A 27,942-nucleotide genomic window follows, 5' to 3' on the forward strand; every position below is an offset into this window, starting at 1 on the left:
TCCAGCAATAATTTGTGAGGCAAGGTTTGTATCTACAACATTCTGCCTATATTTGGTATCGAAAATGGACTCTGAGCCTGTATTACATAGTGTGAGGTTTGTAGATTTGTAGATTTGTGCAACGGGGGCAACAATGCACCTCGACCATGTATAAGGATCTATTGTGCGACCCCACCCTAGTGTGGGGCATGCCCTACAACACACGCTCGAGACCCACCCTCCTGATGAACTCAAGTAATTTGTGAGGACCAGAAGACCGTATCTCCGCCACCGTTAGAGCAAAGCCTCCCAGCACCTCCCCCCTTCTACGAGCAAGAGCATCACACTCCCCCAGGAGGTGCACTGAGGTCTCTCCATACTCGCCACAGAATCTGCAAGCATCCTCATTTTCCAGGCCCAGCCGACTGAGGTGTCCCCTAAGCCTGCAGTGACCCGTCAAAATGCCAGTGAGAACTCTCAACTGGTTCTTGCTCATCTCTATAATTTTCTTAAATCGCTTCTGGTCATAATCTCCCAGGAGCTCTTTGGCTTGCCGCAGCCCCGGAAGACTTCTCCAGCGCTCCGATCGCCTTCTTTCTGATTCCTACCTTAATTCCCAACGAATAGTATGTGGTCCGATCCCGCAGAAGGGCTCCGGCCCAAGAAGAGGTGTGCTGCCCCCTTCCTCGCAAGCGCATCAGCGTCCTCATTTCCTTCCACGCCCACATGGCCCGGCACCCAACACAGTGTGACCCAGTTGCATCTGCCTAACTCATTGAGCTTCTCAAGACAGCCCCATACTGCCGCGGAGGATACTGAAAACGAGTTCAGCGCTCCGATCGCAGCCCGGCTATCCGACATAATCATTATTTCCTTTCCCCGATATCCCCTTTCTAGGCTGAACCGCACGCACATTTCAATGGCGTGCAACTCAGCCCGAAACACACTCGGAAAAGTTCCCATAGGTTCGGAGAATTTGGTCCTTGGCCCAAATACCCCCGCACCCGTCCCAATACTGGTCTTTGACGCATCTGCGTACCATCTAATAACGTGTGTTCCAACTGGGAGGCCCGAAAAGTCACGCTCCCAGTCCCTTCTGTTACTCAGCAACGAGGAAAAAATTTTCCTCGAAGCTGTAACTCCTCACCATGTTGTCCCTAGGCATCGGTAGGAGCGGAACCTGCCCGACAAGACGACCCCGATCTCTCACACCGATTATTCCGGCTTCATTTCTCCCCAATCTGAAAATGGCAGTCTTCGCTGCCATCTCCACAACAAGGTGCAAGGGGGTTAGTCCCAAAATGACCTCCATTGCCGCCGTTGGACAAGTTCTCATAGCCCCTGTGATGCAGACGCATGCGAGTCTCTGCAATCGTTCCAGGTTCCTTCTAGCCACACCAAGAGCCACCCTTCTTGCCCATGCCACTGCTCCATAAGTTAGGATCGGCACGACCATCATGATATACATCCACCACATGACAGACGGGGAGCAGCTCCACGACCTGCCCGAGACGGCCCTGCAACCATAAGTGCCCGAGTTGCCCGTGTACACACCAGCTTCCTCATGACTTCGCCAAAGAAGCTTGGAATCAAACACCACTCCCAAGTATTTGACCTCCGATTTTCTTTCTACAGTCGCTCCGCACACGTATATTGTGTGCAGATGCTCCAGCTTCCTTCTCCTAGTGAAAGGCACCAGGGCCGTCTTGTCTAAGCCTGAGGCCCACAGTATCGCACCAGGCCCGGGCCACCCGTAATCCCCTTTGGCCTATATTACAAAGAGTTCCCTCAAACTTACCTCTAGCGATGATGACTATATCATCGGTATAAGCCTGGACACCGATTCCCTGACGAAGCAGCTCATCAAGGAGTTCATCCACCACCAAACTTCACATTAGTGGGGACAGAACCCCACTCTGTGGACATCCCCTGGCCACGCACATTCTTAGGGTGCTCTGCCCCACAGCAGTCTCTGCTACCCTCGTAGCTAACATATTGGACATCCATAGAGAGGTTCCATCATACACGTATCTACGCCTCAGGGCACCCGCAATCGCCTCATGAGAAGTATTGTCGAAGGCCCCCTCGATGTCCAGGAACGCGCATAGCGCCACCTCTCCCTGTTCTATTGTGCTTTCTAGGGTACTGGCAAGGCGAAACAGAGCAGTCTCTGTTGACCTCCCCGCCCGATACGCGTGCTGGCAATCGCTCAGCGGCCTCCTCGCCAGCACCCCCACCCGGACATTGTTATCAAATATTTTCTCCATCGTCTTCAATAAGAACGAAGTGAGGCTAATCGGTCTGAATGACTTTGGCACCATGTCCCTTCTTCCTACTTTGGGAATAAAGACAAACCTAGCCACCCGCCAGGACTCGGGAATGTATCTGAGAGCCGAGCTACTCCTAAATATTCTTATTAATAAAGGCATAATGGGCTCTAGCCCGCGTTGCAGAAGTGCTGGTGAAATCCCATCCACTCCCGACGCCTGGAAGGGCTGAAATGCGCCTCCAGGAGGAGAAGAGCCCTTTGCCCTCGTTCTCCGTGTAGCCGCCATCCGGCCTTCTTTAAGAAGCAGTCACTGGCACCCTGTCTCTAGCCCTGTGCAGCATCGCAGCCGGCGGCGTCTCCGCTATGCTCCCGCAGAATGATCTAAAGCTTCTGCGCTTAGCCCTGCGGATCTCCTTGCTGTAGGCTGTCAGGTTCATCTTGTACTCTTCCCAAGTTTCCTCTCGCTTAGCTTAATTGAAAAGCCTACGAACCCCGACTCTCAGGTTTTCTAATCGCGGGGTCCACCAAGGTGCTCCAGGTCCTCCAACATCTCCTCCGTCGTTAAGGAAGGGGGACGCCTCTCATCCGGGGTTTCATATCCCTCGAAAAGACCCCCCTCATCCGCCGATTCCTTTTTGGGATCATATGACTGCCGTGGCGATTCTACCCGGCCCGCCGAGGGTTCCATCATCCCCGCTCTTTCGGGCTGCCCCATTCTGAGCCCGTGTAGAGGGATTTTCCCGAACCGGTACCGCAGAATTTGACCGCCCCGCCTGATGGCTTCCGCGGAAGAGTCATTGATCCCTATTCGGAGAACCTTTCCGCCACCATCCTGTCGCTGCCCCATCTGCTTCCAGCCCCGGTTGTGTATTCCCCCGTTTTGCGCCTGGAAGTTGGCCAGCGTTTTTTCCAAGGCTTGGCCCCCGCTCTTGGGGACGAAGACAGTGATAGCCTGCGAGGATGAGGAGGGCTTGCTCCGACTTTCCTTCATGGCATTCCTCCCTTTTTCGTTATTGCAAGGAATATCACGGAGGTTAGTCTCCATTTCCCTTGCAACCTTCTCCTTTTTTGTTATGTCCGGTTGCTCCCGGACCATGACGGTGTTTTCCCGTCGTACAGATCTTTCTATTTTCTTTGTTTTGTTTGTTTTGTTTCTTCTATTCATGTTTTGGTTCCACGAATAGCTAGGGAAAGGGTAGTCCGCTACGCCAGAGCCCCGCATGACGTAGTAAGGTCAAAAATACTCTCTGAGGTGACCCGATATCAGAGAGACTCCGTTCGCGGTAGCCAGTATACTCCCCGGCTACCAACTAGCCCACTAGGCACGGGTCGTGTAACACCATTGGACTGGGGGGAGGGACTTATTGAAGGTAAGCTTACGCCGTTACTTCATGCCCAGGAGATTCTCTTAGTTTTCAGGTCTCACTTACGACCTTGTCGGCATGGTTGCACCTGCCAGACACCACAGAGTCGTGGTATCCGCCGACATCGCTCTTAAGATCATTGACTATACTTCATCCCCTTTACCACGGTAAGGTGGAATCCCATCGAAGGAGATAGTGTGAGGTTAGTACTCGAGGTAAATTCAAAAAGTGAATCACCTCCAGTGTTGGTATCTGAACTTCCTCAGATAACGTAACGTGCATTAACATCGCTCGCAGTTATGAGGCCTGTGCTGAGAAATGTACCTTCTGCACCAAGTCATTCAGATTATTGGCACCAAGTCATTCAGAATCGAATTTCACTTGCTAATCTTCGGTTTTGGCGTTGAACTCGCCTTTTGAAATATAATCAATGTTCTCGTTTTATAACCGATGAGGTTTTTGGAGTTTCTACTCTTCATTCTAATCCCACGAGTTGTGGAGAAAGGAGGTCCATCTAGGTAGATATCCGCCGCACCTAGACGAGGCTAAATAATGCGGAGGACGCCAGATATCCGGACTCTCTCGGGAACAGAGAGTACTCTGTTCTCGACAGAGAGTTCTCTATTCCCGAGGGAGTCCGGATACCTGATTTTTTGTCTGGGTCCTCAGCCAAGCGGATTATCGGCATGAAGCGGATAGGAATCAAGGAATAGGAGTGATATATTGCGAAAAGGATTATCTTTTGGTTTCAGGTCTCATTTGGGATTGAATCCAGAGACTCATTAACTCTACTCGGCCCGTACACCGATAATCAATAAGAGATAATCGTGTAGAAGAAGTAAAAAACAAAAAATAAATAAAATAATGGGTTAAACATACTTTGTTTTTGGTATTATAATGCTCAGCTATTAGTTTTATAATGCGATATTTTATAATAGAAATTAACAAACATATGTACATACATACATGAAAATATATATAAAACGCATGTATAAAAAATATGTATGTAAGTAGGTAGCTATTGTTATTTTTAGGATTTTCAGTAAAAAAATTCAAATTAATTCAAGTATTTCCATCACGGTTTTTAATATTTAATTAGATTGTCTTTTGTGTTTTTATTTATGTTGGTCAATGTTACATATTTTATGGAATATCGGCATGTATATTATGTATAATTATAACATAAAACAAAGACATATTCAGGCACATTAAATTCAGAATTAGATCTAGATCTAATTTAAATGTATTTAATGACATTGTTATTATTGACTTTCAGTTCTCGAATTTATAAGAAAAATGGTGGGTAAAGAAACTTGTGCTTTGTTGTCAAGTATATGAAATGTAAAAAATAACTAATTTAAGTTCGGACTTTCATTCCTAAATTATTGAAAAAAAAGATGATTAAGACATACATATATTGTTTTTTAACGGAAGTAAAATTTATCTACGAAAACAATAAAAGTTCATAAATACAATAACTGAAATTTGAACTATAAAAAATAGTGCTATCAATTAAAATGTAAAATTTTTTAAGTGTTATTATAATTTCTACACTTAAGCTGTAATAAATGGGGGGGGGGGCGCGTGTCCTTTTCATTTCCTGTTCCGCCTATTCATTATAAATTGTAGATTTATACAGCGGGGGAAACAGTGTACCGCGACTACGTGTAAGGATCTAGTGTGATAGATGACAAAATGGTTTTTACCGTTTTTATTTAACTATTATGAAACCCATAGTATGTTCATACACATCCATACGCACCCTTTTGTAAAATCTTATTCAAATACATACATATATAAGTACTTTAAGAATTTTAGGTATGAAATATTATACATATATAAAAAAAAAAGAAATAATGAAATAAAAACGCAGAAGAAATGATTTATTACTACAATCAAATATTTTTATGGAAATAAAACCAAAAAAAAATCCGAAATAAAAACAATTCAACAGACTTTTTTGTACAAGAAAAAGATCTTAAATTTTCAAATAGAAATAAAATAACTAAAGCAAATTACATAAATTTTACGGTATTGAAAAACTGAAAAGATATGTGTAATCGAGACAGGTGCAAAATATTTTAAGGTGACTTTTTGACTTTTGATATGTGAATTAAAAATATTAATATTTGTTTTATTTTAACTAAAAGGAAAACAAAAAAAAATAGAAATGCTTATTTATAACATTTTTAAACAAAGCTACATACATAAATAACACTTTAAACTGTGAGAACGAAGGTTAATTAGATGACATTTTGAATCATTAATTTTAAATTGAGGAAACCAGATGAGAAACAAATTGGATTAAGTTTACACAACGTTTTCTTAAAAAACTAAGAAGATCAAAATTTATATGGAAAGCTTGTTTTGAAAATATCTATTAATTTTTGGATTTACTTTAATTTTTTAAAGTACTTATATGCAAATTTATAAAAAGACCCTTTAAGAAAGAAGAAAAAGTAATTTCTTTAGAAATCATTAGTTTGAAGCCAGTTTTGAAAGAAAACCCTAAAGAATTTTAAAAATATGTGAAAATTATTTTTACGGATTAAAAGATTCAAGCCGGATCGGATTTTCAATTGTTCAGTATTTTACATATAAGAAAGAAGTTATTTTACATTGTTATATTTGTACTATTTTATATTTATACACATATATCTTATATATATATAAATATAATATTATACTCTTAAAATTAATGAAAGTGCTTCTAAAATTTTAAAGTGCTTTATACTTTAAAAATAAGGAATTATTTAGGATTGACAGAGTAAATTAAAAAAAGTATTAATTATAAAAATATATATGTATAAATTTTTATCCTGCTTACAAAAAAACGCCGCGAATTGCGTTTAAAACATAACCTTGGTCAAATATTTACTTTAACTCTTTCCAAAATTTTACTCTTGATTTGAATAAAGATAAATTCAATTAAAAATTACAATGATGACTAAAATTCATTTACATTTTAATGAACAAAACATCTATATATATTATACTAAATACACAAAATTTAAGTATGTAAATGAATTAGGTTTATATATAACAAAACTTTTTACGAAAATTTAACGTTATGCGAAGGAGGTTAAGTTTACACAATGTGGGTTTTTTTTATAGAGCAATAGAAAACCGAAAGCAAAAGTAAAAAGAAAAAACTGATTCATTCATTAATTCAATTATTTTATGGTTATTGCTATTTATCACATTATAAACCCATACATACTTATGTAAATAATTTTAATTTTGTATTGTAATAGTCATCCCATAACAGTTAATTTCGTAGTGTTTTACTTAGTTGCAGATACCTTTTACTTAATTTGATTGAAAATTTAAAATACTCGTACTAGTAATATTTTCCTTTCTTCTTAAATAGGATATGGGAAAATTAGTCAATGTGTTTATTATTGCTCATTGAATAATATTTCTAAGCTTTTACTGTCAATTTTTATAACTGATGGATGAAAGAAAATATTTAAAATACCAATTGAATATATTGACTTCGAGATTACAGATTTGCCATAGGGGCAAACAACTAAGTATCAAGCCTAAAATTGTCCCATGAGTTTGGATAATTTCGATTGTTTTTTAAGGGTGTTGATTATCTGCAGTTTCTTTCTGTTTGGAACGTAATTTTCCAGAGATATTTTTCTCTTGTGGATTACTGACTCAAACGTCTGGAAAAATGGCGAACTTTCCTCTTATAGGTTCATAATTCTGTTGTGTTCTTATAAGTATACTCGCAGTCTATTACGGTCGTTTCTCCGTTTTTTCGATTTTATCCTTTGAACTTTTTTCTCGCATTTTTTATAGCTTAATATAAAAAACGGTCCCAGCTCCAGAAAGTGTGTAAGCTTCAAAAAATTCTTCAATGCTTGATAATTTTTCCGAAATATAATTTTTTTTTTGTTTGTATGAAAAAAAAACTCCCTTTAATTCGGAATAAAATACTTTTTATTTTTGCTAATATATTTCATGCGCTACATATGCACTTTATCAAAACAGATTTTCTTCTGGCTTATTTCAAAGCTTATTTTTTCGTTAGTAAGTTTTCTCCCTCGTTACTTTTTACTTTCTTTCTAAGTACTCTTGAGTTCAATACAATGTATCTGGTAGTGTCTATGTCTAATTTAATAATCTTTAGAGACATTATAACAATATGTACAAATGAATGAACTAAGTTCAGCTTAGAATGGCATGCATCTATACCTGATATAAACTCGGATACGTTCCTACTAGTTTGAAATATTTGATCCAGCACCGTATATTTGTAAGCCTTTTGTTGAACTTCTCTCTTCAACTCACAATTTTTTCATATATATAATCCCATCGGATAGCTTAAGAATTCACCCTTTCACTCCTCTTTGTTATCCTATTGAAATTAAACTAATATTTTAAATATATCATTTTAGTTGTAATGTAATTTTTACATTACAACTAAAATGACTTAGCAACTTTTAACTGAAATGACGAATAAATGTGCTACGAAATCAAATCCTACACAATATATTAAATAAAATATCTTAATTTTTTTTATTAAATTCACCTTTGTATAGAAATTTTTAAGAAATTTTAATGAACCCCATCAATTTATTGCAAGAAATTTCCAAATAACACATTAAAAAAAGTAATGAATTTTTTAACTTTATTTCAAGGTTAATCGAGCTACTGCATAATCACATTTTATTTACACGTACAATTTTACTTAAAAATAACGTATTTATACATACATGCACATATTAAATTTACTATTTAAAAAAAATTGCCGCGTTCAAAAAATCCTGGTGTTTTTTGCTTTGTTTTGTATTATTTGCCATTACAAAATAACGAGCTACTGAGTTGCTGTGGGCTTCAAGAATTTATGCTTTATTTTTGTTGTTTCGCTTTTATTAACTTTTTATAGACTTACAAAACTGACTTATTGAAAAAATTCATATATTATTTTGGTAATAATAATATAGGTACCTAGACTTTGTATGTTTAAAATCACATATACTCAAATACAATTATTTCCGGACCGATTAATCGCGTGTAAATAAACAATAACAACAAGACGACAAAATCAACAATGTGAATTAATCGAATTATTTTTATTGTATTTTTCATTCCGTTAATATAAAAACGCAAATTCTCTTAATATGTACAATACTTTTAATAGTAACGTGTAGAAATACACTAACACTATATTCATATTTATACGAGCTGTAAGTACTTGAATACATTTACATTATGCTCACCTAAAATGTCATTAACTTAAAGCAATTTATACAATATATTATGAAAATAATAATAAATAAAGCAAAAGTAAACAATTTATGACATTTTTTTAAGCATCATCTACAAAAATTATATGAAGGTGGCAAACCTCCAAACCCAAATTAAAAATGAAAAAGAAGAAAAACACAATAAAAGTAATCACACTTCGCATATGAACTGAGGCGGGAAGTACATTATATACTCAATAGGCAAACAACAGTTCACAAAAAGAAAGATTTTAGTAAAAATGTACAAAAAAACGAGAAATTGAAGAACTTTCTAAGCCAAGCATAAGTTTAGAACTTTTAAATATTTTGGATTGTTAAAGCATGGGTGCTCTGCAAGATAAGTTGCCCGGTTAAATCTGAACACAAATCTTGACGTTTTACTTTATTCGATTACATGATTTATAACGACAACGTTCCGACGGTTATGTGCTGATCACTGAGTATAATCTTAATATCGTTTTTCTACCACTACGTTATGAAAATAATAATAAATAAAGCAAAAGTAAACAATTTATGACATTTTTTTAAGCATCATCTAGAAAAATTACATGGAGGTGGCAAACCTCCAAACCCAAATTAAAAATGAAAAAGAAGAAAAACACAATAAAAGTAATCACACTTCGCATATGAACTGAGGCGGGAAGTACATTATTTACTCAATAGGCAAACAACAGTTCACAAAAAGAAAGATTTTAGTAAAAATGTACAAAAAAACGAGAAATTGAAGAACTTTCTAAGCCAAGCATAAGTTTAGAACTTTTAAATATTTTGGATTGTTAAAGCATGGGTGCTCTGCAAGATAAGTTGCCCGGTTAAATCTGAACACAAATCTTGACGTTTTACTTTATTCGATTACATGATTTATAACGACAACCTTCCGACGGTTATGTGCTGATCACTGAGTATAATCTTAATATCGTTTTTCTACCACTACGTTAATTAGTTTTTATATTCATTACCATATAAAGTATTCCTTCTAAACTTGAAAATTCACCTACTATCAATATTATGATGCGTAAGTAGTGGTGAGATAGAAATGACAACGATCAGATTCTGTCTATGAATCAGATTGACAAAAACTAATTAAAAAAAAAAAAGAAATATGAAGATAAATCTAAAAATTAACTGCTTATCATCATCACTATTCCATGCATAGATGTGACTTTTCAATGATAACAACAATAATAATTGTTGTAGTAAAAAGAAGGCAGTGTAATAAATTAGTAAAATTACCGCAGCTCATATTTAGAATTAAAAAAATGCAATGCCAATTGTACAATGAAAATACTGTAATGAATAATGAGAAAATTTTACATGAATCAAAATAATTCACTTACATATATATACGTAGATACATAATGTTCATATATAACGAGTTTCATTAAGGACTGCTTCATTAATTCAATTTGGTGAACTGTACTTTGAAATAAATAATTTTTATGGTTTACATTTAGTGAAAAAAACTGTTCTAAATTACTCCCAGTCACATAGGCTACAACAGTAACGCATATTAATTTGTTTTTCCACATTCATCCACGCGAAAAAGCTTACTGTATGAAAAGCGACAGTCACTTTCATTATCCTCGAAGCATTTGCGGGTTTGTATTGAGAGGCTCAACGAATTGGGGAGATAGAGAAAGGAGGCCGCTCCGCACGTGGAGGAGTCTTCCTAGTATTCGATGGCTCAATAGTTTTTAAAAGACTGTAACCAGGGGCGTTTTAAGAATGTTATAGGGTTGGGCAAGAACCATGGCACTTCCAGAATTTGTGGGGAGAATGAGAAGGCGTCAGTGCCGGGTCTTTAAAATTACTGGAATTCAATAGAGGGATGTGGCTCGACAGAGTGTTACAGGGACGTATCCAACACCTAGTAGGGGGTCGGCCATAATAGACTCTTATATGCTGGTAGCGGTGCACTGTTACTTGATATTAAAATGTTTAAAGAATCAGAGTTTAAGTGCAATTCTTGGCGAAAAAAATTTGGAAACATATACATATCAGACAATGAAAAATTTTCCTTGATTCATCTAAAGTCTCCATCCAATACCGATCAATCGAATAAGTTGCTGATTCTGAATTTGCACAGCATATTACATTAGAAGAAGAGTATCATCTCTTTGTCAATGCATATGTATATGCGTATACATATATATTTTGTGAATTTTTTTGTAAATCAGATTTATAGTTAAATACATAAATTAACCTGTGCAATAGACATGTTGTGCCAAAATTTATTGCGTATAATAATGCAAATTTTTTTGTGTGTTATTTTAATGTTTATTTATTATGAAAATTAAATAATATTGTGTTTATTTCTACAGATAATACGCACACACATAAGTATATATACGTTATAATATGTTCTTATAAATTTTGAAAAGTTTCGTATGTTAGTGTATGCTTCTATAATTACAGTAAAGAGAATTTTATTTTATAGTTTCATACGAATATTTTTTTTTATAAAGAGAAGCTCTTTTATCTGTCCGCCTAATGTCGTTTGAATATGAATTTTTGAATTTATAATAATTGCGCATTGTATTATCTCACTCATTTTATAATATGAGTACATTCTTGTTTAGTTTAAAATAAATAAAGTTGGGTCAAACCAATGGTTTGTATTGTAGCACTTTTCCCTTCAACAAGTGAAAATTTTGCTTTTAAATACAGTCTATGTATACGAGGGTCACTATTTATATTTCGGGTCTAGCAATAAAAAACAAACATTTATCATTGGAAATGGTTTTATTGTTTTTCAAAATATTCCCCATGAAGATCAATACACTTTTGCATGCGCTGAAACCAATTTTCGTAGCACTTTTTCCACTCCGATTGAGACACCTCCAAAACATGGTTTTTGAACGCATCGACTGCTTCTTCAGGTGTTGAAAATCGTTGTCCACGCATTTTTTTTTTGATGTGAGGGAATAAGAAGAAGTCATTGGGTGCTAAATCAGGACTGTACGGCGGATGACCCATCAATTCGACATTTTGAGTGCTCAAATAGTCCATTGTTTCAGCTGATTTGTGAGAGCTTGCATTGTCATGATGAAGAATGATTCGCCGGCGCTTCTTTGTTTTCCTTATTTCTTCGAAAACTTTCGGCAAACAGATGGTGGTGTACCATTCAGAATTGACCGTCCTACGTTCCACTAAAGGTACTGAATTTTTCAAGTCACTGTAAACAAAACAATTCGCACTCGAATGACAAAACGTTCTGAGTGAAGTTGTCCTAAAAAATGTCAAACTTTCCAATGGAAGTGTCAGATTGCACCTGGCAGCACTAGTATTGCCAGGACCCGAAATATAAATAGTGACCCTCGTACCTATCACACTATTAAAATTATTTTCATTCATATACAAAAATATTTCTAAGATTGCATATATTTTGGATGATGCATATATGCAGTCTTTGAAATAAAGCAAAAATTAATATAGAGTGGGCTTAACATAATGCTCGATTTTAAGGTTTAATTGTGTGAGTTAAGAAAAATAATTATATTTTTTAATGTCATGGAATTTACCGTTAGCTTTTTGCGTTTATAGAAATTTGAAAAAGCTTGTGGTTTCGGAAATATAAGGTATCTAAAATTCAAATTTTACAAATTTGAAGAGGTGATAACTTGAGAGGGGGTGGAGATGGAAAAAAATTTTCTTCTAACGAAATGAACTATTGATTAGTGTCTAACAGCCCTTAAATTTCAAGCTTCTACAGGCTGGGGTCTATAAGAAAAACGACATTAAAAATTTGGAAAAAAAGGACTTTAGATAACGGTAAATTTGAATGGCCATTTTGTTTTTCTAAAATTTAAATATAGTTAAAAATATAGACGGACGGACGGACGGACGGACGGACTGACAGAGTGCACTTCTTTTCAAAAATGCAATAAGCACTTCTTTTCAAAAATTTTTTGGAAAAGTGCTAAAAAGTATGTAAAAAAGTATGTAAAATTTGAAGTTTATTCGATGATGTTTTGAGTGACATAGTAAATGTAAAAGTCTGTATAAAATCTTGTATTTTATACATATGCACATACTTGTATGTAAAGCATGTAGGTTAGAAGAAGGTATGTGATAATGTATATGATTCCAGGTATATATATATATGTGCTTTATTATAAAGGGTGATTTTTTTGCTCAAAATTTTTCTTGTTTTTATTTTTGACATTTCATTCATGGCATTTCGCTTTTAGTAGAATTACGCTTTGTGCGACTTGAATGTCCTGAAAAGTTCACAAGTAGTTTTCGGTAACAACCAGAACTTAAATATCAAAAGACTCCATCCATCCATTTCGCAGATATGGCAAAAAATGTAAAATCGATCCTAGTCCCGATTTCTAAGCCCTGATTTTTCCAAAAAAATTTGTTACATTGTAAAAAATATAACAAATGTAAAATCAGCCCGGAAATAGGCCCAGTTCTCAAAAGTTGACCAATCCGTGCCATAGCCAAAATAAATATAAATTTTCATCAAGATCAGTTCAGCCGAACTTGAGATACACAGACCGGCAAATTAACAGATTGACAGACCGAGAGATCGACATCTCTTTAAAAAGAGTTTATTTACGTTTCCGTACTATGGTAAGCTCGTTCCCACCGAAAACTCGGCATCCGAAATTTGGCACTATCACAAAACCTTCCTTATTGTGTGTAATGCGGTCGGTAATAATAACGACAAAAAATATAAAATTGTGTGGGATCTTTTTGGGGGAAAGAAAAAACATCAGAAAGAATAATTTATCAGCCAAATAATGGAATACACTTACATATGTATATTTACATTTAAATACATATTTTATTAATAAGTAGATATATCTGTATATATGTGTGAATGTATGAACATTGCAATTTATAATTTGAGAAAATTCATATGCTATTTTTTATTTATGTGTGTATAATGATGTGCCTGCAGAAAATACTGTTGGATGTATATATGTACGTGAATCACATCGATGTGTGTATGTATGAATGAAAACTTTTTGATTCAATGATGTAAATTTTATGTCGATTTTAGTTTTTAAATGTTGAATTTTTGTACTCCTCATGCTAAAATAGAATATAAGAATAAAAAAACAATAATAATAAAAAGAATACAATTAAATGTAAATAAGGTAAATTCATTATTAAGGTATTAAATTTAATTGTTTTTTATATGCTCAGTTCAATGTGCGAGTTCGTTTGATAAAGATGTTAGTGATGTGGATTACATAAATAAAAAAAGGTCAAAATAAATATTAAAACAAAAAAACAAAATATAAGCATATTAATAAAAAAGAGACAAAAAAGTAAAAGGTTTTTATACAATAAGAGTCAATTTTGGCTTTTTGTATTCACCAGAATTTACTTCACATCATCTATCGCATGTAATGTTTATTTATAATAATTTTAATTTAAAAATATTGAAAACAAATTATATTTAAATTTATATTTAAAACTAATATTGATTAATTTTATTAAAAATTTTAGATGGTAAGAAGTCATCAATGCCAACAGTAACACCAATTCAAGGCCCAATATTTTTAAAAAATGGAACTGTACCTGTTGTGCCATTATTCTCATATCCGACAGTAAATAATGGAACATTTGTTCAAATCCCCGTAAGTGCATTTTTTGATCTTTACTCTATTACTTTTGTTTTACACAACATAGGTATTTATTTAGGTGTTAAGAAATACATAAGAAAATATGTAACACGAAGTGTATAGCATCAAAAGACAATTGATATTCAAAATTTTGAAATTTATAATAATTTAAATGTTATAATGGTTGCGTTCTAAATCACAGTACATAACATTTTAAACTGCTCCAGGTTAGTTCGAGCTACTTTTATAAAGGGATTGTGTTTAATAATTTTGGGATTTCATATTATAGAGCTAAGCTACCTTACAAAAATATTTCTTTTATATATGGTAAACAATACGAGTATGTTCTTTTTTGATTCATTATATTTTGAAAAAAAAAAATGTTAAGACAAATCTGTAATATATTAATGATATGCATGTATAACTTACGCGAACATGTTTTGTAAATTAAATTTAAAACTGGTTTAAAAAATACTCTTTAAATTTTATACAAAAATTAATTGCTAATAATGTAGTTAGAATACACACTGTATATATGTATATACAGAAATATATAGAAATGAGAGTAAACCATTATTTTTCTATTTGAATATTCTAAAAAATAATACCTTTATTATTTTATTTTGGGTTTGGTAAGAGTTTTCAGTGTAACATAAAAATAAGATTCATCTAAAGATAACTTTAAAAACTGTTTAAAATAACTGCTATACAAAAAAAAATTTAAAATTTCTTGTTTTTTCTTAATATTTTTTGGGAAATACCTTGATTTTAAAATATATATATGTATGTATATTTTTATTTAAAAGACAATGTGTTGGAAAGTTGTTCAAAAAAAATATAAATATAGGTGTATTTTGGAATTGATATAAACAATTAAAGTATGAAATAAATCTTAATAAACAGGGGAACAGAAGTGCATTTCGAAAAAAAATGATTTTAAATTACTAGGTGTTGAATATACACGATAGAATGTTTTAATTTTTGGCTGTTTTATTAAATGTGACTGACGCTCTATTATGATAGAATCATCGAATTACGTGATTTACGAAACAGCTGAAGGCACTCAACTATAGTTACGCAAATAGTGATGATTATAACAGCATATTGAATAGATGGAAATCATAAAATTAGTTGAAATTGTGAATTGAATAAAGTAACTACTAAACATGTACGTAAACTAGCACGTATAAGAACGACAGCAGCCAAAATAACAGAAATAATTGTGAGTTGTGACCAGAAGGATAATCACAAAAAAGCTGGCAGATGCCCTCCATAATTAATATTGCAGGAAAGTGCTTAACGTTTATACATATTACTTTCAAGATCACTCAATTTCTTTTTTGATATGGATATTTGGTCTATAAACTACGATCTCTTCGTCCGTCACGAAGTAGATGACACCGACTTTCATACTTTTTTCAAGTGACACACGAGAGTAGCAGACCGGACGTATTCGAAGGCAGTGGCAGGAAATGCACTAACATTAGAAAATATCAAAGGAATAATGTTAGTTAAGTATTTAGATACGAAATAGAATATAAATAATAGAAAATCATGAGCGGGACGTTACTACAGAACTTAAAACTACGGTTTCAGGGAAAGTCAAAAATCCAAAAAAAAATTCAAAAAGTCAAAAATCCAAAATTTTTAACGGCAATCTCATTGATATTTTATTCTCTATCGACCTTGTAAATTGAAATGAACAATATAGTTTTGTTGTTTGAGATTGCGCAAAACCAACTGACTTTGTTGACTTAATTTCTAATGTTAAAAAAACAAAAGTGATTACATTTCGACTTGAAATCATAATTTATGATCCCATACTTTTCTTTCATTAATACACTGAACTAATATTTGAAGCAACACCCTAAAAGATACTATCCGTGTAAAACAATATAAATCTAAAAACCTTCCAAAAGTGACTTAAGTACTTTTTTCCTGAAGCCATATTTTAAAAACGCCGTGAGAATAAAAGAAAAAGACAAATTTTATGATGAAATGGAGTCATATTCTCCAAGTTTGGGTTATACCAGCAAAGTGGGTCAAATTCACCATGTGATGGTGGATAGTTTAGCAGGTAGATTCTTAAACAAGAAAGAGTTAAAGCATATATTTTTTCAAGTCAACTTATTATTAGCTACGTGCGCACTTACATATATAAGTGTGTAAAAAATTTTTTTTCGGCAACTTTTTATAAAAATTAACGGGTTTTTCAATTTAATACCACATTTCGAATAACTTTTATTTTTTCTTTTAGTATTTAATTTAAAATTGTAAAATGAGAGTTTAAACTTGTTTAAGGATTTTTCTTAAAACAATACCAAAAACCAAAATTGGCTTTAACGATCTGTATAAGTGAAAGGAAGAAAGGTGTGCCACAATTTATATATTGCTAAATAATATAATTTTTCAGTTTTATATACGTATATGCAGTTTTGCGTGCATTATATAAATTAATATAATTATTATACATAAATTTAAAGGAAATCATTAATTATTAAAAAAAAACCCTTAACAGGAAAATAATTATAATTATATATTTTATAGCTTTATTGAATTACAGAAAATAATAATGAATTATGAAGAGGACATGGTTGTAAAATATAAGGTGATAATTAATTTATATATGAAAAGTTATCTGAACTATAAAATAAATAAATATGAGAAACGTTTAGCCAAACCCTAAACTGTTTTCTTTAAAATGATAAACTCGCTTGCGAATATTTGATTTCCGCTTTTATTTATTATTTTTTTCCCGATCATAACGGTTCAATCATAACGTTAAAAAAACGATGAAAACAAGATCGTTGTAAATGCAAAAAATAACAAAAAATAAGAAATAAATCTTATATGTAACGGATAACGTTGACCAAAGAGGAGAAAATTTTATCGCATATAGATAATTGATAAAATCAGGCAAAATACAATAACAAAAAAAAAACTAAAAAGAATATAAATAAATCTTTTGAAAAGTGATTTGTTTTTACGTGACCGTTAAGATAATTATGGTTGAGTAATTCCCTAAACAAAAATCAAAACCCAAATTGCAAATATATAAAGAGTATTAAAAAAGCAATTGACCCTTTACTTTATTTATTTGTTTTGGTGAAACATGTTTTTAGGTTAAAAAAATGTAATTGGATTACATATTTAATGTTATTAGTATCGAAAAATTGAACGTACAGCAGAAGCTTTCGATAGTAGATGGTTCTCCCGATTCAGCATGATAGAATGGATGCAGACGAACAAAAAATAATATGAAGCATTTTTCTTTATTCGCTATATTTGTCATATTATGACATTTTAAAGTTGGTTTTCTCGATAGTGGTTCAATTTTAAAATTATTCTTACTCAAAAAATATAACAGTTTGAAGGTATATATTGATCTTTACGTGTAAAATAGTGATCACACTGTTTTTTCATCATAAAATGCAATGTGTGGTTCCATATTTGTGAAAATATGGAAGACATCCTTTTTTAACTATCATTTTCTTTATGATTGTTGAGCTCAAATTATTATATAATATAACGATACACAGTCATGCTGTAATACCCAAACCAATTTTTAATTAACAACTACAATAGTAATAATAACTTACTTCGAGGACTGTGTTCAACATTAGTGAAAAGAAGAATTTCATCTCTATTCGTGTGCCTCCCTTCCATCTCTATTTCTATGCCTCCCCAATATGTTTACTTACTTTATTCCTCCTGGAAGACTAATTCCTGCCTTTTATTCTGCTATATATAAAGCTTGTATGAGGTACGGAGTTTTTTTCTTCCTCTACCAGTTAGGGAGCTCGCTATTCATGCTCTTATCTACGATGGTATGAGTACACTAAAATCCAGAAAAAATCCATGCGTCTGATTTCAGAGAGACGACAGTAAAAAAACCTGGGTTAATATTTATATACCTTTTAATTAAATATGAAATGTCCAATATTCAGAATACAAATGCGATAGGGTTATCTACCAAAATCTAGGCAGAGACCAAAGCTGTCCGCAAGTGCTTGGCGCAAGAGTTGCAAGGTCTCCCTCTATTAGGGAAGTAAGAAGGAAAACTATGTAGAAGGTTATAAGGATAAAGTCTAAATAAGACAGCAAAAGTAAAGCTTCTGAAGGTATTGTAAAAAGCCCATGACATTAAGAAAAGGGACCAATAACCGATTCCTGTACAAGCCATTTGGAAAACCTGTGTTAAGCTGAAAAAGGAGATCTACAAACTCAAGGCCTAAAGTCTAAGATTATTGGGACAGCAGAATACAGTTTCAAATGGCACCAATTAAAATAAAATAGGTGTGGTCGTGTATGGGAACAGATGAGGAGAAGTTGGTTAAATAAATCGATTGGATTCTTAAAACCAAAAAAAAATCAAAGAACGGAAAAGCCAAGAGTTCACAAGAAGTGGAACCGGACGCTAGAAATGAATAGCACTGAAGTAGAAAAATCTCCATCAAGGAATCGTGTTGAACTTTAAAAATATAAACCTCCATCTGTAATAGTGAATGATCAATTAAAAATAAATGTTGAAATGAAAGTGAATGTAGACAATTAACTAAAGCTGTTAATAAAGCTAAATTGGAATGGCATACTTAACAAAATAAATTGACAAGGCCAATCAAAGTAATGGTCAGAAATCCATATGCGTCATGAAAGCCACAGGCTCTTATGAACTTATCCAAAGGGGATAATATTAAAAAATTGCCGCTTTTCGTGTTGTCCTTCGATTATACTAACTTTGAGTATACTGAACATATACATCAAATATATAATATATAAAATTTTGTTAAATAGGTTGATGCCGATAACAGATAATAAGAAATTGATTCCAAACCATCAGTTTGGTTTTAGAATAAAGCATGCAACGATTGACCAAGTACACAGAATAACAAATATTGTGGGAAAGGCGTTAGAAGAAAGGAAAATACATATGTTCCACAATATCTTTGGTCGGGGCCCAGTCGTTCCAACGTTGACACTAGGGTTTATTATTCCTTTGCAATTTGTGGAGTTACTTGAATCATATTTATATCTGACAACCTTTTTGCAGTATTCTACGCTAAGAGAAATCAGGGCTGGTGCGCCTCAGGCCGTATATTAGGTCCTATATTATAGTGCTTTATTCTAAGTAATTTGCCAGATTAACTTGGTGTAACTGTTGCCAACAATGTAAATGTATTTGCCAACAATACAGCAATACCCGCAGTAGGATCCAATGTTGAAGAATCGACAAAAAAGTTATAGGAAGCATGAAACAATATATGTAAATAGACCAATAGGCTAAACGAAAGTAAATCTGTACATGGAAATTTAACAAACAAAAATTTAGTAAACCCACTACAATTGAATTGGAATGGTGCTAGAGTTTCAATCGCAAACACAGCGAAATACCTAGGTATGACTTTGGACGTCAAGCTCACATGAAAAGAACATTTATTTACGTGTTACATGAAAAAAATAGAATTAGAAAACAAATATAGAAAAAACTATTGGCTCCTACTTCGTGGGTTTAAATTCACAATATACAACAAGGTGTTGATATATAATCTAATAACAAAGCTTACCCGTAAACCTTGCAGCTATAGAGTTGTGCTAAGTAAACACAAATCAAACAAATACAAACTTTCCAGAACAAGGTCCTTCATAATATGTTAGGTGCTCCCTGGTATGTGCGCAATAGCAATATTCATAGGGATCTGGTTTTGAGTTCTTGTTATCCCCAAGCAAGTAAGGAAATAAAGAAGTGTGTCATACATAATAGGGCTTTGGAACAGTATGTGAATATCTAGGCTTCTCGACTTATATGAGAGAGGTTTAGGCCAAAATGAATGAAGCGAACGAGTCCTATCTATTTTACATAAAGTCCCTTCACGGAATGTTGATACGAAAATACTATAGAGCAAAACTAATGGTTAGTCAGTTTGATCAGTTTTGAGAGTTTATGACCATCCAGATACGTTTTAGGTTGTGGTAAAGTCCCTATTATTGATACGTCTGACGACAATTTGGGTCCACTTATTTTTGTCTTTCAATGATTTTTAGCACCTGTGTTAAAAAAAAGAATACTATTTTTGGGGCTTTTTTTTGTTAATTTTCGCATGATCGCAAAATAAATTATAAAATTGGACTCAATTAATACTTATGCGCATATCAAAACTACAAAATGAATAATTAAAGTTGAAATAAAATACAGTTTTATAATTCATTAAGATTGCGTAGAAGTAATCAAGGCACTAATATGTATTAGTTTTGTGTCACACACTGTACTTAGTAATTTGATAAAATCAAACTTAAGGAATTTGATTAAAAAATAAATATTATAATACAAAATGTCGCCATTTTTTGGCAATGGCCTAAATTTCTAAATATTTTCTTAATTTGTACAATTTTTGCATCTTTTTTAACAGCTCTCCATTTTATTTTAATTTGTTTTTATCTTACTGAATTAATTATTTATCAATTTTATTTGCTTAATCTATGTGTGTGTATAAATTCCTATATAATAGAAGAGAAAATATTTCCAATTAAATTGAATCTTTCAGCATACAAGTTGCCTTTATCATATAATTTAGTGGTATAGTAAACGAACGTTTATCTCTTATTTAACGTCGACTCTTTATTAATTTTATTTCTATATAGTGTAGCTGTTCTGTATATGTACGATCTTTTTATATTACAGATATTTACAGATATACGAGTATACTCTCGATACTTTTATTACAGAACTATAACAATGTAAAGTAAATTAGTAACGAATTTTTGACAAAAAACAAAGTCTAGTATAGCGCAAAATATGTGTGAGCAAATGATAAATTCATTTTTTAAATTTTTAAATTGTTTTACAAACATACCTAAATTACTTAAACGTGATTTCTTACATATGATTCATACAAATACCCAAACAAAAAAATCATTGTTTTGTGTGTTATACAATTACTTCAAGAATGCAAAGAAAAAGAGTCGATATTATTGCTAATCAAGTTACAAATAACACACATTATTTAAAGAAATTTACTCAAAAAAATAAAAAAAAAATTTAAATAAAACAAGAGAAGAGAAAATAAATTAAAAAAATATGAAATTAAACTGTGTGTGCACTAAATTTGATTTTTTGAGACATTAATCTTGTTTAATAACTTACGCAATCTCGTTCGACACAACTAAGATTTATCATGAAAAAAGACCTTTTTTTAAATATAATTTTAAAGAAAAAAAGGAAAAACACAATGACGACAAACTACTTTCCTTTTAAACTGCACGTTAATAATAAATTAAGTAATACTTAAAAAAAACAAGCTACACTGAAAAAAATTAAACAAAAAAAATTCTTGTTGTAATCTTATTAATATTTGCTAACGTGTTATGAAAGTGCTTTTAATACAGGGCACTTTATCGAAAATTAGTTTTCAGATTTCAGACATATGATTTTATAAATCACAAGCAAAATAGATCAACAACGTACAATTTTCGGACACGGGAAAGAAATAAGGAAAACAGAAGGTAAATATCTATGATACGAAAACATGCTCTTATTGCGAAAATGTGAGGGAGCAAATCGTCCCAAGTTCCCGTTTATAAATAAGTGGATGCGTAACGCAATAGTACGGTGATGTCCCCGACTAACAACGAAAAAGAAAGCAGGAGAATAAAACTCAATATTGTGTGAAAGAATTTAGAAATGTTGCAGAGAGTTTTATATATCTCATTACTGAGGAAATTGAGATCCGGCCGACGGTTGGTATAGGTATTTTTTAGATCGTACCTAAAGCGCACAGTAGGAAAGAAAGTCAAGTCCTAAAGCAAACTCACAAAGCCCACTAGACTCAAGGGCGACTGCTAGTTAATTTACAGTTTGCAAGAATAAATCCTCTTTAATAAATAAGTGGATTCATATAACAGCAGTGCTGCCGCACCCGATAATACTAGGCAAACTCAATATTATGCAAAAGAGCTTAGAAATCTTGAAGAAAGCGCGCAGCAGGATGAGAAATCATTAATTCAAGAAATCGTAAGAACTTGTAATAGAAATTCTTTCTCCAGGTATGATATAGTCAGAAGATAATATAGTTTCCAAAAAGTGGTGCACTGATGGATTAAAGATTTCATTTCAAATTGGGCAATGGTTATTTTTGCTTACAACCAAATAATTTGAGCTTGTGGAAATGTATTTGACTATCTTTTTAGGTTAAATATAATATTTGATACATAATTCAAATAACGTAATCAAAGTCAAATCATCGATTTTGTAAATTGTTTCATTCAAGTATTCGAGCATAAAACTTTTTTATTTGTCAGCAAAATGTTGCTTGTCTTTTATATAACAATTGTATATTGTAAAAATTTATTAATAATGTTATTTAAAAAATTTTATTTTAAAAGTATTGGATATTAAGAATATTTCAAAGGTTGTGTGAAATAAGTTTAATTTAACACATTAAAAAGTCAAAATTATTCCTTTATTGATATCAAAATTTCAGATTCTTCAATGTAATGCACTCTTAAATTATATTGTTATGAAATTACAACAGTATAAAAAAAAAAAGTAAAGAAAAAAAAAATTTAAAATAACTGTGCTTATAAAATTTCATAATTTCTTGAAAAACTTGAAAATCATTATCACTTAACGATCTGTTCGAGAGTACCATGATGAGGATGTTTTATTGATGACAAATACTCATTTATACAAAAAATACTTTATTGAATCACAACGTTATTATGAGTGCAGTCGAGTTTCAATAAATATGTCGAAAGAAGTTGAATTTAACTGAATGTAAATGTATGTGTATTGAAATTCGTGAATTGCACGAATTTAGTGTGATTCACTCTATTACAAAATATGTTAATGTGATATACATTTTATTTTTTATTTTGTTAACCTCTTTGAACAAATATAAAGTTGACTACTGTTGATATTCACCTAGTTTTTGACCGAAATCGATATAGATATACATACATATATATGTCTAGTATATGCTACATACATATATAATATTTTATAAAGTTTTTTACTTGTAAATTTATACTCACAAATGTCTTTTTTTTTACACGATGTCCCCTTTTTTTATTTTCTGGTTTTTATCTCATAAATTTTTTTATGTCGTTTGTGTGAGTGTTTGAATTGCATATGTACAAATTAACAATTTTAACGTGTCAAAAAGTCACGGTGAATTCAAGTGACATTTAAATTATGTAAGATTTTATGTAAAGTGAAAACTTACAATAATGTAACAGGTCCTGAATCAGTTTGGTCGCATTTTCATTTAATTTTTATAGTTCTTTTGTTTTTTTTTTAATGGAAATTACATAAAAAAAGCTCCTTTCAATTTTTGTTACGAAAAAAAAAATATACTTATTTATTGCATACTTATTTTTTTTTTGTTTTACACAATTTTTTGTGAAGTTTTTTTTAAACAAATTTTTTGTTTTTGTAAATTTTGACTTTATTCATTTTATGCACATATTTTTCTTTGTAATGTATTCTAGATTAATGTGCAAGGCTTACATAATTTTAAAGTTATCTAAAATTTTTGGTATTGGTTAAGGGTGGTTAGTTTTTTTTGTTTTGTAAACCTTAAAACTTTTATTCATAATTGGATTGTCAATTGGTTTTAAAATAATTAGTTAAAATTATCATTTTTCAAATGGAATTATAGCTGAAAAACATCTTTATGAAAAACAAAACAATTTAATGTTGAAGAAAAAAAAGGCATTTAATAATAAAAATTATTATTTTTAATCTTTTTATTCCAAACACAAAATTGATTATTATTTTATTCGTTTGGTAAAAAAGCTTTTCCACCTTTTGAGATAGTTGAAAACTTATAACCAAAGTCAAACTACTTGATAAAATCAAAACCGCTATTTATACCCGTACGAACGTATGTTCGAAGGGTATACTAAATTTGCTTTACCGTTTGTAACGTTAAGAAATAACGGTGTTAGATATAGACTCAAGTGAATGTTTTTGATCAGCGTCAAATTCTGAGTTGATTTAGCTTTGTCTGTCCGTCCCTCCGTCCGTCCGTCCGAACGATAACTCAAAAACTAATTGAGCTAAGTTCACCAAATTTTCACAAATGATTTATTGTAGTAAGTGGCAGAACCCTATTTAAATTGGACGTGATCGGGGTACCGGTTCGGGTAGCTGCCATACAACTTCAAAATTTATTTAGCTATATCTCAGAAACTATAAAAGTTGTGGTATTGAAATTTCACACAAACGAATATATTAGTAGGGCCAATGTGTCTCATAAAAGTCGTTGAAATTACTTGGCTCCTTCTGGTACCTGCCATACAACTTCAAAAGTTATTTGGCTATATCTCAGAAACTATAAAAGCTGTGATATTGAGATTTCACACAAGTGAACTTAGAGTCATAGTCTGCCCCATAGTTAGTTATGGCACATTAGTTATTCGCACATAGGATAACAAATTCGTACGGGTATCACAGAGTTGACAAGGTCAACTCTACTTTTTTCTCGTTTTCAACTAACTTTATCGAAATGGCAGATATACTTTTTAAATTTGAGTAATAAGATGTAATAAAAATGTAAAATATCTCTTTGAAACCATCAGTCTTTTGGCTGAAGCTATAGGGTTTTCGATTTTTCTTTAAATTATTACGTGATAGTTGCTATTTACCGTTTATTTGAAATCATTGCAAATTCTTTAAGAGACAAATATTTTCGTGTTGCTTCTCTCTTTTTAATAAGAATAAGCGGATCATTTCAGAATAATCTGCATTTAGTAAAATTTTACAGCGACAATCTAAGTATTTTATATGTTATGTAAGAATAATGCAATTTTCAAGAGAATTGTCTAATTTTTTAATACAAAATATTAAGAGCATTACCATACGCTTAATGTTATAACAATGACACACCGATTTTTGGTAAGTCGAATTAGGCAGCTTTTCCTTACATTATTATTCTACATTATTCTATGTTCCGTGAAAAATAATCAAAAAGTCAAATTATTTTTGTTAAAGAAAAATTATTTTTGTTTAATGTCATTTATGTCAATATTATGAAAATTATTTGATAATATCGCGTTACATTTAAAAACGAATAAAGCAATAATAAAGGAGATTCACTCAATGAATACATAATAAAACGAAAAGAGTAATGATAAAACAGAAACGCGTTTTTTTTCGTAAACTCAGACAGAGAATGCATCCGTTTAGTATATTTAAATTTAATCATTAATTATTTCCTTATAAAATCAATCAAATGATTTATTTATTGGTCTAAAAACCAATTCTGTATTCAGTCGATATTTTTTTAAAAGATATACATATATGTATGTACATTTACAAAGAAAAAACAAAATGTTCACACAAAGTTTAAAAAAAAAAAATTAAAATTCAATTATTGTTTAAAAAATTTTTCGAGAAAACAATATTATGATATTTACGTATAGGTTTATATTCGCAAAATGAAAATGTGTAATAATAAAAAAAGTAAACATGAAATACAAACGTGATATGAATTTACAATTTTCCAAAATTTGATAATATTAAAATTAAACTTTCTCCATTAATTTGGAAATTATGTAATATGTTGACACTTTCCAAAATGATAATTTATTGAAGATTAGTAGAAACGAGAAGTATAAGTTAAGCAAGTTATTCTTCTGCCTAACGTATACATCATGCCTTTTCTTATTAATATTTCGATTTAAAAGTAAAATATGCATTTTTATGAAAAATCGAATATAAATTAAATAAAACTCGGTTGCTGCTGAATTTTAGATTTACTTCATGGTCAATTAAAAATTCTAAACTCCTAACATGAGAAAGCGTCGTTTTGAGTTCAATATTTTGTTAATACAAGCTGAAGACTTCATCATGCTACAGTTCAGTTTTTAATTACTTGTGGCACGATCGAGAAGCTAAGAAATTAATAAAAATCTTCTGCAACTATTAAGATTATCTACTATGCATCTTCTAAAAGGTCATCTATAATTAAAGATATTGTTTACGCAATAAATTAAGTTGAAAATAAGAAGATATGTAAGAGGTCCATCGGCATCTACCAATATCGCATTCCACACTAGGGATCCATACAATGCTCTGACGAGCGCGCTTAACTGGGTTGTGGGCACTTCGATTAAATTGATATTTCCTCAGAAAGCAGAAGGGAAGACGCTTCTCGCTTTTTGGATTGAATTGTCCGCCGAGTCAATGTCTCTTAGCTATACTATTCCTAATCGATAGCAATTTGTTAAAATACCCACTGTAGTAGGATCGTCGCGTTTCTTCATCATCGCGTTCCACAACATCACAACGTTCTTTCCTTATAAACTTTCACGTAATGTGTTCCTTTCTTATTACTTTTCAACTGCAAACCTATTTACTATCCGAAAACAAACTTCCCCGTTTTTCTTTTCCTTTATCTATGATGTTTGCCAACTCTCTTGAAGGTATAAGCAGGTAACAGATGTGGGCTTCTACCTTTAACCTAAGTAGCGTGCTCCACCTTCTCGTACCCTCTAATAGGGTATGATCACATATGGCTTAAAATTTTCTGAATTCTTCTTTATTGTGCATTATCTTATTTCACAAAACCACGTAATAAAATTGTCTAAAACAAATACAAAGTTCAAATAATCTGCAAAATAAATATTTAGTTGAACATTTTCGAATTAATTTGACAAAGAAAAAAATCTACAATAATTTTGAAGTGTAAAATTTAATTATTTTAATGAAATGGGTTAAAATGAAATTGTATTCTAAATTCGTGCTTCGAGATAAGCTTCTTAACGTGCTCCAAAAAAATAAGCTGTTCCGTAACATTTGTTTTAAAGAAATTTTCTTATAGAGTGTTTAATAGCTTTTATTTAAAATTTCTTGTTTAAATTTCGAAATCTCCGTGACTTAACGCGAACTGATAGCAATCTAAATTTTTAATATGATTTTTATAATTTGTTTATGGTTTTTAATCTTGAACACACGAATTTGTGTAAAGTGCGTGAAATATATTTAATTTAATTTAATTAAAAATGAGCTGAGTTACTACTTTAATTTAAAAGGAAGTCAGAATATATTTACAAAGTTGAATAGAAAATTTATGAATGTTATTTATTCATTTATTAATGTTATTCTGGAAATCATTGTACTTAGAATTACATAAGACTTTTCAATTTTATTAAAATTGTAACACAATGTCTATAGAGAACTGTAGAGAAAGGTTACGTATGATAAAGAGTTCAATTAAAATAAAATATGCATGCACATATGGTTTGCGCATTTAGTGTAAAGTGCGCACGGAATCGTGTTTTTCACATTTTCAATTCACGTTGTAAATTTTTATAATTAATTATAATAAAAGTGGATACAATTCAATACTTCTTTTTGGGTTCCTCTACATTGGTATATGGATAGAATAAATAAGTTTTTCGCTTAAGTTTTTCGTTTCCTTATATTTTTTATATATCCGAAATAACAATCTTTTCTAAATTTTTATAAATGCAGAAAACTAGCTGTAAATTCCATG

The 27,942-nt window shown here is 31.9% G+C and overlaps 1 protein-coding gene across 1 annotated transcript in view; it reads left to right on the plus strand.

Annotated features, from left to right (window-relative positions):
- The window catches only part of LOC129608377 (protein spaetzle 3), a 58,773-nt gene that overhangs the window by 14,606 nt on the left and 16,225 nt on the right, over positions 1-27,942 (plus strand). The window contains exon 2 of the mRNA XM_055519861.1: positions 14,334-14,464. Within this exon, the coding sequence (XP_055375836.1) occupies positions 14,334-14,464 (131 nt within the window). The remainder of the gene's footprint in view (positions 1-14,333; positions 14,465-27,942) is intronic.

The sequence above is a fragment of the Condylostylus longicornis genome, unplaced genomic scaffold (genome assembly GCF_029603195.1).
Source record: "Condylostylus longicornis isolate FDR11 unplaced genomic scaffold, ASM2960319v2 ptg000031l, whole genome shotgun sequence".
NCBI classification, from domain to species: domain Eukaryota; kingdom Metazoa; phylum Arthropoda; class Insecta; order Diptera; family Dolichopodidae; genus Condylostylus; species Condylostylus longicornis.